Here is a 15,090-nt window from a genome sequence, read left to right on the forward strand (position 1 = left end):
GAATGTATTGATGTGATGAGGAGGGGTAGATTGAGATGGTTTGGGCATGTTGAGAGGATGGATGATGACAATTGGGTGCAGAAGGTGAGAAATGTGAATGTCTGGGATAAGGTTGTTGGGGGGGGGGATGAAGTCATCGAATGTGACCTCAGAAATAAAGGACAACGAGGGAGGCTGCCAAACATTGAGCAGCATGGAGAGACACCATCAGGCGACCAAGGTCGATGCATGCAAGCATATTGGAGCTTTTATAAAAGAAACAAAATGAAACAAAACAATCTTGATAAAGTTCTAAGTCAGTTAATAATACTGTAATACATACTGTACGTACATAAATACATAAAAATGATACCATGTTTCCTATGATAATTTTGTAAAAGAACTTAATTTTACGGTGCCTCCAGATTTTTTTAGGCTTTTACATTGTCGATTTTCTGCTGCTTCTTTGTTTCTTTTTATGCCCAAGTGCCAATATTTCATCCACATGAACAATTATTCAGTTCAATAGAACCTTGACCTCAAAGTTAATAGAGAAATTCTACTCCACTGTGATAAGATGCACCTTGTGTATGGTGCAGCTTGATGGATGTAGGTGAGAATTACTAAAGCTTGAACAGTATGTAAATACACTATAAGTATTGTATGGGCCACTGAACTGGGCACTCTGTTGATTGCTCCTTGTATTTTTCCATACTCTTTTTCATATTGTGGGTTCCATCCTTTCTGGTGTTGTAACTAGAATACATTGTAATGTATGTGAAACTGATGATGATACTGTAATGTATGGTGAACACACCCAGCTAAAAAGATATAATTCCAGAGGAGTCATGAATGTAATACTAAAGGGTGGAGCTCTAGAGGAGTCATCAACATAATGCAGTACTGTACTAAAGGCTGGATGTATAGGACAGCCAGATTAAAGGATGCATAAACTTTCTCCTCACAAATTCAGAAGTACACGGTAGCCAGATTAAACAGTGCTTAAACTTTCTTCTTACAGATTCACCCATGACTCTTATTAACCTCCCTATGACCCCAGTAATCATTCCATGGTAAGAAGAACTTTAGTACTGGTATCTCATTTCAGCTGATGCCAAATTATTTTTATTCAGCTGTGGATGAGTTAGATGAGATGCAGGGTTAGTAATAATACACTGAACTCTTCCATGCTTGTGACAACTCTAGTATTCTATTCCAGCAAATGCCAAAAGATTTTATTCAGTTGAGAGTGCATCAAAGGAACCTGAAAGTACCATACTAAGTTTATTTATTTGAGTTTTACCAGAATGATGCTCGTAACTGCAAGGTTGCCTGTTACCCTCCTGATATCAGTTTGCATTTGCAAGTATCCATTTACATTCTAGTCACTACCTTCTTACCCTCCTGGACGAGCAAAAATCAAACACTGTACCTGGTAGTAACACAGTGACCAACCACAATTATTTCCACAATCTTCCACTGTTGTCAGTGGGGGGCGCGGTAGCACAGTGGTAGCGTGCTGGACTCGTAATCGGGGGATTGCGAGTTCGAGCCTCGCCCGGGCTGCCGTGCCGGGAGTGGTAGCTCGCTCCTGTAACCCTAGCGGGGGCTATATAGTCCAATACAGGGCTTAGCTCGGGGGAACTCCATTTCTCCCCACTGTTGTCAGTTATCCTCATTATGATAAAACAAGTAAACATAGTACTGTAATTTGTTTTCTTGTAGTAAGCCTGTAAGGTCAAGCATTTATATATACAAAATATTTAATTTTATTGTAAATATGTTGTATATTATAATACATAAAATGTCCATTTATATTCTTTAAAAAAACATAAATAAATAAATAAATCTCATTCCTTATAAGCTGGACATATACAGTACACATAACACATTTCATTCCAAGTCCAAGGCCCCTACAATCATGGGATTTTTCAATAACTGGCATAAGCTTTATGGATACATAGGGAAGGGGAATTCTGTACACAATTGTACATGTTCAAACTGCTGACCATGTATTAGGATAAATGTAATATGATACTGTAAAGTGATCCTTAGGTTATAGCACACTTGGCAGTGGTTTTCATTATCACTGTGAGATGAAAATCTTCACTCCTGCCACTATAATGCATTTTTTCCGGCTCAGAAACATTGTTATCACACGCCTGAGTTGGTTTCTACCAGCAGTGATGATGCAGTGTCTATGATTTCTGATCACTTTGAGAGATTCAAAGATGAGGTTCATCTCTAGGAGTTACTGGTAATCCCAGGTCGTGGAGACCACTAACTTAACACTTCTTAGCCTGGGAACCCCATACTTCAAGCCCATCTCAAGTCTCTCTATGGTACATGTATCTTCCTTAGTGTGCCTTTTTCATTACTATCTAATAACCTAACCATGCCTATGTGTCTTTCTGGTACTTACCATCCATAACAGAATGTATGTATTAACAGGTCTAAATTGTCATCAATGGGGAAAATTTGAGCTTGCACTTGGGACACCTAGTACCAATACAGGTAAATCCCATAGATTCTGTGTATTCGTTATCAAGCACCATTTCAAATTATTAAAATACTGTGAAGTACTGCGCTGTAATATAAATTCAACATACAAAATCACCTTCAGATTAGAAACTTTATGAACCAGCCATGGACATCCTTTTATTTGCATTTCACAACACTGTAACTTCCACAAATACTAAACAGGTACTTCATGTCCCAAGTACAACAGCATATTCATAGCAATTTAAAACCAAGCTAAACAGCACCTTAAATTTAAAGTTACATTACAGTTTTTCAATGGGTGTCTGATGTCAGTCAAAGGCAGTGGTGTCTGGTTTAGCTCGGTTTTGTCTGCGGTGAGCTTTCCATTCTACTGTGCAGAAGGTTAAGGTGCCTATGGTAGCAAATACAACCATTATGCCCAAGTGCCAATACAAATGGAATTTGCTGGAGTAGTAAAAGCAGATTGCAGCTGCAACTGACTGGGTGAATTTGAAGAGTGCAAAGGCTGGACCAGAGTTGTCTTGGTACACACCCCCAAGGATGGAGTAAATTTGGGTGTTGTAGCAGGCATCACCAAAACCAAGAAGGAAGCTGCACAGCATGGCTACTACCTCACTGTAACACAGAAATGACAATGTCACTTGGCACCATGACAAACAAATGAATAACTTTCTAACAACATCAATACCATCTCACTGCAATGTGAGTATATTACTGAGGCATCATATGCAAAGTTATGTACAGGTTTATGACATATACTACAGTATTTTGTTGCAAAAGTGCAAAACATGTTCTTTTTCTTGGACTACTGTAATGAATATAAATTATTACCATTATATATTAAACACAAATATAAAGAACCTCATGAGAATGTAAAACAATAACCTAAAACACAACAGTACAAGTCTCAGGTCTCCTTCACCAGGAATAATAAGAAATCTTACTCAAGGATCACATGCAATGAAAGGAACACAATTCATTGCCGCAGTACAAGAGCTTAATCATCAAGGTTGCTTTTATGCCAGTCTCTCTCTCTCTCTCTCTCTCTCTCTCAAACAAAACAGTGTATTACTAGAACTACTCCCTCAAGGAATCAAGACAAGATGCTTTACAAAAAAAGTGATGCACTGGACTGAAGAAGTGACTGAATACCAGTACAGTAAAAGTCCAATTCTTCGGCATCCAATTCCCCGGCAAATCTGATATTTCGGCAGTTTTGAGAAATAGTCCCATTTACGAAAATCTCTGATCATTCGGCAGATTTTCCGATTTTTTTTCGTCAGTCTTGAAATTCTCCATGAGTCCTTAGAGCCTGTTGCAGGACCCTCTACTGCTGGGGACTTCTTCCAGCAGTAGCAGAGTCCAATCAACCCCTTCTATTGTACATATGTAAATAAGGAACTTACTATAAGTTTAGGTAAGTGCATGTGAACTTGTAGGCCTACTGTACCATTACATTTATATACAGTATGTTCACTAATTTCTTTATTTTTCATATTCATGTATAGTACTGTATTCATTACAGTATTGTACAGTATCAAACAGTATACAGTACTCTCTCCAAACACATTTGTAATGATATGAGTAGTAATGATAGTGTTCACCGAAACATATAAGGTATTGAGTGGGTAGGGTTTTTGATAATTCGGCAATTTTGATTTTTCGGCACTAGCCTGGTCCCATAGATGCCGAAAAATAGGACTTCTACTATATTTGCAATCTGTTGAGATGATGACCATGAGTCATGAACAACAATCCAGCTAAGAAGATATGATTTTTTATAGATTATTGGGAAGATCAACAGAATATTGGATGGCTGGGAGGCCTAATTTTGACATATGAACAGATCTGTATGAATGGTTACTTATTAAATGCTTCTTCTCTCAGCATCACCAATATGATATCTTTCTAAATATACATAGGCCTATCTCTTCTTATACAACAAGAAGGAACAATAGGCTGGATGTTTGGAAATATCAACCCATCAAACAAAAGTCACACATAAGAAAGCTACCAAGATTAGCTTCATTGAAACAATGAGCAACACAGCACTTACAAAACTGAAGGCTGTATGCAGGAGGAAAAGCAGGAACCTCAAAGGAACACTGTTCCAAAGTTGACCAGTTGTGTATATGAAATAATGAGGACACCAGTTAATTCCTGCATTAGTGAGCCAGTCAAAACAGGAACGAAAATGAGCTGAGAAAGTGATGGTATGGACTGATGGAACAATGTGGAAGATGAAATAGACTGAAGATATTTAAAGATGGGAAGCTGATGAGATGAAAAGCCTTTAACCCTACCAGGTTTCTGGGCCGGGCACATTATGTCTATGCCAGAGTCAGCCACTCTCGATGACCCACATCTTCACGGCGTGATATTTTTCTTTTATCCCTCTATGTAAATTCACTTTTCATGATAGAAACTTGGTTTGGTGTCATTATAAAGCTGAATAGTTGTACTTTATCGCAGTATGTTCAAAAAGGAGAACAAAGAATATAAAATGTCAAAATGACGAGTTGAAGTTACGCAAAAACCAAAAATTTTATACTTTGCCATGGAAAAATATTCGGCAAAAAGAAACTAACAAAGATGGTAAATCTGGTTTAAACCACTCAAAACTACAATAAACTACCTTTACAATGATACATATATTGTGGTAAGTTTTGCATTTTATTCTGCAGTAAAAAAAAAATGAAAAAGATGCACATTTTTTGGGGGGGTCTCGGCTGCATGTTCGTTTCACACTTTTTCGTTGATCAGTCAGTGTAAATACACTTTTTATGATAGGATGCTGGTTGTGGTGTTATTTTGAAGCTGAATAGTTGTAATTTATCGTAGTATGTTCAAAAAAGGAAAACAAAGACAATAAAATGTCAATGTGACAAGTTGAAGTTAGGTAAAAACCAAAAATTTTATACCTTGCTGCAGAATAATATTCGCCAAGAATAAAGTGATAAAGAAATAAAGCCACAAGTCAGACCAGCTGTGCAGTACCCGCCACACACAGAGCAACCATCTCGTGACATCACGCTCAAGCCTCTTTGTTATGACACGTAAATGCGATTTATGGTGAATATTTTACAAACGTTTCTTAAAATGACGATTAAAAGCGTCATCAGAATCTCTGAGGCTGGATTTGAAATGAAGATCAAAATTCCCATCAGAATCTCAGAGGGATAATATCCCCTGTTAGAGAAAAAATCCCCTTACAAATGAAAGCCTCTGTCCAAACAGGGGTGAATAAGACCCTTGTACAACTGTCTGTCTATCTATGGCTAGATGATTTAATCTCGGAGGGAGTGACCATGAATGAGTCACCTCCATGTCACCTTATCCTACATCATCAGGCTGCCCTCCATCCAGTTCATACCACCATTATTCATATATATATATTTTTTTAATGCAAGGAAGAAGGAACCAAAGGCTGAGCCCGCATGAACGTTCCTTCCAAGAAAAAAACAAAAACAATACAAAAGAGAGCCAAATTCAAGAGCCATTCATTTCGAGATGCCTGGACACACTGCGTTTGAAAGACTGGAGATCATAGGAAATAGGATATACAGACAGAGGGAGACAGTTCCAGAGTTGACCTGTTGCATAAATGAAGGACATAGAGTAACGGTTAACTCTTACATTAGAGAGTTGGACGGCAAAGGGATGAGAGTTTGTTGCTAGACGGGTGCTAAGCGCCCATCGTAGAGGTGGAGAAATGCAAGCAGACAGTTCAGAGAAGCAGTGACCATTGAAGCAGATAGAAAAGAGATAACGAGGCAACAGTGAGGGGAAAAATCAAAGGTTGAAGAAAGCCAGTAAGAGGAGGAGAGTTGATAAGACGAATAGCCTTTGACTCCACCCTGTTGAGAAGAAATTTTCCATTTTCTCATCATCCAGCCTCACTGTACATTCAGTAACTTCATTCCTCTCAAAGACCATAACTTTACTCTTCCTTACATCCACCTTTAGATTCCATTTCTTACACTCTCAAACTCACTCACCAAGCCTTGCAGTTCCCCCTCTGTCTTCACTTAATATTACAGTATCATCTGCAAACAACAGTACGGGAAGTTTTGAAATGCTGCCCTCTCTCATTAGGACTGCTCCAACATCCACTGCCCTACCTTGTATCCCTTTTATAACCCCATCCATATACAGATTGAACAATCATGGAGACATGACACATCCCTGTTTCAATCCAACCTTCAAAGAGAAAAATTCATTCACTTCACTATCCACATGCACTGCAGCCTTAGCACCCTTGTACATACTCTTCATGGCATTCAACAACTTCCCATTTACACCATATATTATTAATATTTTCCACATTCCTTGTCAATCAACTCTGTCATATGCTTTTTCCAAATCCACAAAGGCCGCATACAACTTTTTTCCCTTCTCTGGAAACTTTTCCACTAAAGACCCATAGATGAATATCTGATCTACAATGTGTATCCCCTTCCTAAAACCTCCCTGTTCTTCTCCAACTAATTCCTCTATGATTTCCCTAACTCTGTCAATAAGTACCCTACTATATACTTTTCCTATTACACTCAGAAGACAAATGCCCCTATTATTACCAAACATTTCTTTTTCCCCTTTTCCTTTGTACAGGGGAATAATTATACCTGACTTCCAATCCTCCAGGACTCTACCTTCCTCCCAGGCCAACCTGCACATCTTCCATACTCATTCTACTACTATCTCTTCCCCCTTGCTTCATCATTTCAACACACACTTCATCAGTTCCTGGGGCTTTCTCCATTTTTACTTTCTTCATTGCTTCTACCACTTCCATCCTACTGAATTCTTCCTCCCTTCTCACCTCCCTCCTTCTCTGAGCCATTCCCCAGCCACTTATACTTGTAATACTTTCATTCTCTATGTTTAACAGTTCCTTAAAGTGTTCTCTCCATCTGCTCACTTTTTCTCCCATCTCCACTAGCAGTCTACCATTTTTATCTTTCACTGCCCTACTAACTTCTTTATCACTCTGTCTAACTTTCTTTACCTCTTTTCAGAACATTTTCTTACATTACCTCCACACTACACTCAAATTCCTTCCAAACTCCTCATCCACTCTGTTCTTACTCTCTCCTACTAATCTTTTTACCTCTCTCCTCCTCACTACATATAACTCTCTCTTCATTCTCTCAACTTCCCTCCATGCCTCTGCCTCCCATCCACTCACTATGTGCTTTCTTCTTTTGCATCACAGCTTGCCTCATCTCTTCATTCCACCATGCTGTTCCTTGCACCCCCTTTAGTCTTCTTTTCATCCCACACACCACCTCACATGCTGCACAGATTTCTTCTGTGAATATTTTGCACACACCTTCCACCTCCTCCATCTGCTCCAAATCATATTTACTAAATTGTTCCTCCACTTCTCTCTTATATTCTGCTTTTTTTTTTTTTTTTTTTTTTGTTTCCCCTGCTGCAACCTTTCTGCTCTCCTTGTATAGACTACTTCCTCCTGTCCTTTCCTCCTTCTATTCCTCCATTGCATCTGAACCTTGACTTTCACCCCCACTTGGAAAGTCCATTCCCCCAACATCTGTATGCTCTTGCATCCATTACGTACCTTCTCATTCTCTCATCCACACACACACATAATCAATCATTGCCTTCCATTCATTCAGTTCACCATTCACCCTTCTCATCACTTGCCATGTATACATTTGGATCATTTTGTGCCTAAAGAGGGTATTGGGTATCACCAACCCCCTGGACCTGGAGCGGTGGCATCTTCATCGTGGGTCTACCCCGCAGAGGCTATCGAAGAGAAGAGGAGGACAGCACGGGGGCCAAACCACTGCAAACCCCCCGGCCCCTCATGGTGCCTAAGTAGCTGGGAGTGGCTTTGGTTGCCCAGGCATGTACCACATCTCCCAACACAACACACACAACAACACCATTTTTTCTACACCGAGAAATGACTCCCCAGCTGTCATTTCTCGACGACTTCTTCTAGCTGGGAACATTGAGAGCAATCAAGGACCCACCAACAAATACTGTACATATGTCCAACATGCTCAAAACCTATCACATCGAGCCGACAGACAAAGGGTTCAGTTCAGTGCAATTCCTGTGAGAACTGGATCCATTACACCTTCACAACACTTGCATCCAGAAAACATTACACAGACAGCTGGACCTGCTCCTTCCCCCCACCCACTAACCCCCCCACCAACCCTACTCCTATTTCTGTCACACCTCCACAGCCAAACCCACCGATCTTTCCCACACCATCCAATCCCCCAACTCCTCCCAATCCAACCCATCCTAATCCATTCCAACCCTTACCTCCATCACAACCTCCTCCTACCCCTTCCCCACCACCCACACCATCTCCCCCCCATGCTGCAGCTGCCAACACATATTGTACACACAACATAAACATCCTTCATTTATATATAGATGGCATAAACACCAAAAAACAAGAAGTCACACAATCCATCAAACAAGAGAACATACCCATTACCATCTTACAAGAAACGAAACTACACAGAGCACAGAAAACACCGTTTCATAGCTTCACCACCATTCGACAGGACCGGGCCAATGGCGGTGGCGGTGGACTCATCATCCTGGTACACAAATCCGTCAACTTTGCAGATACCAGTGCACACACAAAGTCACTTCTCCCCCCACACGACACCACAACAAAAAATACGATCAATTAAAATACGCACTGGTAACAAATCACACATAACAATTGCTAACACATACATTCCTCCCCAGTTGTCCCCCACAGTAACATACAATTACTCTCCACAGATACACCACATCACTAACATATCCAACACCATCCTGGGTGGTGATTTCAACGCCAATTCATCGGCCTGGCATGTGAACAACCCTCACACAGACAGAGGGCTGGTACTACAATCCCAGACAGATCATCTTTTCATACTGAACAATCTAGACCAACATACCCATATCCCACACCAAGCCCTCTTCCTCCCATCACCCCCAGACATCACCATCTGCTCCCCAAACCTCGCCTCCACAACATCCTGGAGAGTGGTCAAAACCCTAGGTTCTGATCACCTCCCAATCATCATCACTACCAAAACCAGAATCACCCCAGCTGGCCACAGACACACATACACTAATTATATGAGGGCCAACTGGGAGGCCTTTGCAACTGAAACACAACAACATTTCGAAACACTAAACAGTACACCCATCACAAACGTCAACACTGCGGTGCACACTTTCAATACAGTTATACAAAAAGCAGACAAAAGATGCATCCCTAGAGGCAACAGAGACACAACCCCAACTTCACACCAGAAATTCAAGGCCTCACCAGACCATGGGACACACTTCAACACTCCCCAACACCCCACATACAAGACACCGTACAACAAATACAAGAACTCAACACTCAAATAAAAAATAAATTATCAGAACTGCAAACACTAAACTGGAATAATTATCTCCAAACACTTGACCACAAAACAAACACCAGTAAACTCTACAAAACACTAAACAGCATCACACTCTCCAACAGCAACACTACACATTCACATGCCACCATCACAACAACAGACACCATACCTTCAAACAAACGACAAGCAAACACTCTCATCAATCACTTTTCACAAATCAGTCATCTAAACCCCCATCCCAAAGACCGACGTATCATCCGACGTATGAGATAGTTCCCCACAGACCCGGACTACGCACCTTTCACTTACAACCAGACGAAGCACATCATCAGCAACCTTAAGCACTCATCTGTCTGTGGACCAGACAACATAAGCAACAATCACATTAAACACCTTGGACCACAAGGCATACAAGCACTTACTAACATATCAAACTACAGCTACTCATACAACATAATACCCAACATCTGGAAGCATGGCATTATTATCACATCCCTAAACCCAACAAAGACCCCATGTTACCCTCCTCACACCGCCCCATCACACTCCTCTGCACCACCTCTAAAGTCACTGAATGACTGGTACTACAACTAGTCACACCTCACATTCCCCTAGCCCAATCACAACTTAGGCCACTACACTTCACAAACATCCTTCTTACAGACCTTACACAGAGAGTTTTTGATGGCATGAATTCAGCTAGGCCACCACACAGACCACTCCTAGTCATACTAGACATCAGCAAAGCTTTTGATGCCATCCCCCCCAACAACCTCACAAACAAAATACTCAACATAAACATGCACAATAACACAAAAAGATGGTTGGGAAACTACTTAGCAAACAGATGTGCACACGTAACATTTGCTGGTCAGCCTTCTAACATCAGAAACTTCATGAATGGCATCCCCCAAGGATCTGTTTTGTCCCCTACACTCTTTAACCTATACATGCACAACATACCCACACCCCACACACCACAGACACACATAGCTTCCTATGCAGATGATATAACCCTTACAAGTACGCACCAAAATGCAAACACAGCTGCACACGTTCTCCAACCTTACCTTAACACACTACATGAATGGTTCACCACAAACAGGCTCAAAATAGCCCCAGCCAAATCTACAGTGACCCTTCTCACAAACTGGACAGCAGAACACAGTCACATCCCACACCTCACCATAAACAACACTCTCCTACCACACACACACACACACACACACACACATACACACACACACAAAATCCTTGGTGTAACATACAATACATCAATGTCATTTAAACAACACATCACAAACATTAAAAATAAAATAACACCAAGACTCAATGCCTTGAGGTCACTTGCCCATACTACATTCGGACACAACAAAGAAACCACCACCACAGTATGCAAACAATACATATGTTCAGTGATGAATTATGCAAGCCCTGCCTGGGCTCCTAACCTCACCAAATCACACTACAACACTCTACAGACCATACAGAACAAGGCCCTAAAAATAATCACAGGCTGCACAGCTACTACACCCACAGACCACCTGCATCAAGAAACCAAAGTCCTCAAAATCAAGGACCATCTAGACGTGAGAGGCCCCCAAAGTCTTGCTGCAGCCTTCACAAACCCACAACATCCACTACATTACATGGCAGCACATCCACCCACACCAAGGAACATCAAAACAACACCCAGCACATGATATCATACACAAATACTGTCATCTCTCCCCTGTCGCCCACCTCAGACCAGCTTCCAGAAACATATCCGCACTCAAATCACTTGCCGCTCCATTCTGTCACTTAAAGACAACACGCAGCTGCATGCATGGCCTCCTGAGATCCACCCTTCTGAATCCTATCTCCCTCATGAGGACAGGGTCCACCTGGCCAGGCTGAGATGTGGGCACCACCCAACCCTCTTAAGCTACCAAAGGAGGCTGGATGACTCTGTCGCTGATGCCTGTCCAGGATGTAACACAGCACCCCATACTGTTAAGCACATTATGGAAGACAGCACTGTACACAATCACCTATGCCAACAACACAACAAACACTCTTTGAGAGCTCTATGGGAAAGCCTGGTCTCGCCCAAGGCCTTCCTAAGGGACTTGGGGCTGTTTGGCCAGACTGTCTAGGGAACAACTACTACCACTACTACTACTACCAACCCCCTCCCCCACAAATGTCTACTAGAGCATTGCCATTCTCATCCACTTCAGTAGGCACACCCCACTCACCAACTACTCCATCCACCTTCACATTCTGTACTTTTCCATTCATATCTCCAATCAAAAACACTCTCTCATTCCTTTCAAACTTTTCCATGCACATTTCCATATTTGCCCAGAACTCTTCTTTCACTCTGCTTGCACAATCTTGTGTTGGCACACACCCACACACACACACACACACACACACACACACACACAATTGCCCATTATGTAATCCTACTCAATCTTACCCACACAATCCTTGAACCAACTGATCCATTCTTTCTTATATTCTCCTTCCACATTGTGCACACAATAATACATACTCCCTCATTTGCCCTCTCAGTCTCACCTACTCCCGTGCATATACCCCATCCATATTCGAACTCTCTCACCTCTCCATTTAGTCTTAGTTAGCCCACTTATGTCCATTTTTGCACCCTCAAGCACCTGGACAATCTCTCTCTCTCTCACCTCATCATTCGCACCCCTTAAATTCCATGTTGCAATCTGGACCATCTCCATTGTTTGGTCCTTGGTCGTCACCTGCTTGCCAGTCCTGGCCTGAGGCTTCTCGTTTGTATTTTTTGCTAGTTTAATTCCAGGGAGAGATAGTAGTAGAATGGATGTGGAAGATGTGCAGATTGGCCTGGGAGGAAGGTACAGTCCCGGAGGATTGGAAGTCAGGTATAATTATTCCCTTGTACAAAGGAAAAGGGGAAAAAGAAGTGTGTGGTAATCATAGGGGCATTTGTCTTCTTAGTACAATAGGAAAAGTGTATGGTAGGATACTTATTGACAGAGTTAGAGAAAGAACAGAGAAATTAGTTGGAGAAGAACAGGGAGGCTTTAGGAAGGGAAGAGGTTGTGTAGATCTGATATTCATTCTTAGATCTTTAGTGGAAAAGTTTCTAGAGAAAGGAAAGAAGTTGTATGCGGCTTTCATGGATTTGGAGAAAGCACATGACAGGGTGGATAGACAAGGAATGTGGAAAGTATTAAGAATATATGGAGTAGATGGGAAGCTGTTGAATGCTGTGAAGAGTATGTACGATGGTACGAAGGCTGCAGTGCGTGTGGATGGTGAACTAAGTGAATTTTTCTCTTTGAAAGTTGGGTTGAAACAGGGATGTGTCATGTCTCTATGGTTGTTCGATCTATATATGGATGGGGTAATAAAAGAGGTACAAGGTAGGGTAGTGGATGTTGAAGTGGCTCTGGTGAGAGAGGGTAGTGTTTGGAAACTCCCTGCACTGTTGTTTGCAAATGATACTGTGTTGTTGAGTGAAGATGAAGGAGAGCTGCAAGGCTTGGTGGATGAGTTTGGGAGTGTGTGTAAGAAACGGAATCTAAAGGTGAATGTTGGGAAGAGTAAAGTGATGGTCTTTGAGAGGAGTGAAGCCAGTGAATGTACAGCGAGGTTGGATGGTGAGGAATTGGAAAATGTGAGTACATTTAAGTACATGGGTAGTGTGATGTGTAAGGATGGAGGTTTGGAGGGTGATGTGCTTGAAAGGGTACAGCAGGGAAGAAAGGTTGCTGGTTCTTTGAAAGCAGTAATAAGAAACAGGGAAGTGAGCATGGAAGTGAAAAAGTTACTACATGACAGTATTGTGATACCAACTCTAACGTATGGTAGTGAAGCTTGGACGTTGTTGGAAGGACACAAGTCAAGAGTGAAAGCAGTGGAAATGAGTTATTTAAGAGGAGCCTGTGGAGTCACATGGAGACACAGGCTGACGAATGAGGATATAAAGAAGTGTTGTGGTGTGGATGTGGATGTGATAGGAAGCGTTATGAGGAACACACTGAGGTGGTTTGGCCATGTCGAGAGAATGGAGGGTGAAAGACAGACGAAGAGAGTGTATGTGAGTGAGGTGGAGGGGGGAAGAGGGAGGGGGAGGCCGAGGATGAGATGGAGGGATGGGGTGGAGAGGTATATGAGAGAGGGGGGTGTGAGTTGGGAGCAGGGGAGTGAAATGGCGGGGGACAGGGCGACTTGGAGGCGATTTGTTTGTAGCCACCCCAAACGGGATTGAGGCGTCTGGCAATAGATAGATAGATAGATAATCCCAGGGAGGGGCACTAACCCTTTGTGGTAGGTGGGGGCATTCACCATCCACTCACTCGATGTAGTGTTGCTCTCAGGTTTCTGCCCTTTCCTCTCCTCCAACTTTCTTTCCTTCCATTCTCTTCTGTCTTTCTTTCCTTCATTCATTCCTCATCCTTCTGCCTACGGGTGACTTCACACTCCCTCTTCTGTCTTTCTTTCCTTCGTTCTTTCCTCTTCCTTTTGCCTGTGGGTGACTCTACACTGAGTGACAAGCCAAATGGTTTCCTGTACACCAGGAAACCATTTATTACACTGGGTGGTAACCATATAACCAAATTTTGGCTCCTGGTGGTTTAGAGGGGAATTATTGCACTCCAATCGGACTGAGCTGGTGAAGGTTTATATCCAAGGGATTTATTGCTCACGTAATGCGACTCAGGGATGAGTGAGGCTGGTTACTTTCATCTTAAATGTCAGGACCAACTTGCGTAGCCCCGGGCTCCTACATTTCTCATGGGGCAAGGTAGGATTGGATGGTGGATGGATGGATGGATGGCACTAACCCTCCACCAACCCACTTGTTGACACATAGGGAACAAGTGTACAATACCAATTGTTTCATAAACAAGAGAGCTGCTCTGCTACATACCTGGGTTGGCCGTTGGGTAAATAGGATGGAGAGCTTGTGCTGTCAAGTGGAGACATGGTGGGCAGATTGAGGAAGATGAGGAAGAAGCACACCATGTGAACTAGGTACCCCAGTATCACAATTGGATCACGACCAAATTTTACCGTTTTTGAACCAAATAGGCCAAAAATTCCACCTCCTGAAACATGATACATACAGGTATTATCATATGGGCTTTTTGCAGGCTAATGCAATACACAACCTATTCTGATTTTTTTCAAACATTTCCGTTAATTGAAAACATATCATGTTTGATCTGGC

General features: G+C 42.0%; 1 protein-coding gene across 3 annotated transcripts in view; it reads right to left on the reverse strand.

Annotated features, from left to right (window-relative positions):
- Positions 1-2,624: 2,624 nt before the first annotated feature.
- Positions 2,625-15,090, reverse strand: part of LOC145393003 (UNC93-like protein MFSD11) — a 124,668-nt gene continuing 112,202 nt past the window's right edge. For all 3 annotated transcript variants that reach the window (XM_080267315.1, XM_080267317.1, XM_080267316.1), the window contains exons 6-7: positions 14,791-14,968; positions 2,625-3,096 (exon numbers count right to left, since the gene is read on the reverse strand). In XM_080267315.1, coding sequence (XP_080123441.1) covers positions 2,790-3,096; positions 14,791-14,968 — 485 coding nt within the window. In that variant the 3' untranslated portion in view covers positions 2,625-2,789. The remainder of the gene's footprint in view (positions 3,097-14,790; positions 14,969-15,090) is intronic.

The sequence above is a fragment of the Coenobita brevimanus genome, chromosome 23, assembly GCF_032717465.1.
Source record: "Coenobita brevimanus isolate Jiangsu-jjx chromosome 23, ASM3271746v2, whole genome shotgun sequence".
Taxonomy (NCBI): domain Eukaryota; kingdom Metazoa; phylum Arthropoda; class Malacostraca; order Decapoda; family Coenobitidae; genus Coenobita; species Coenobita brevimanus.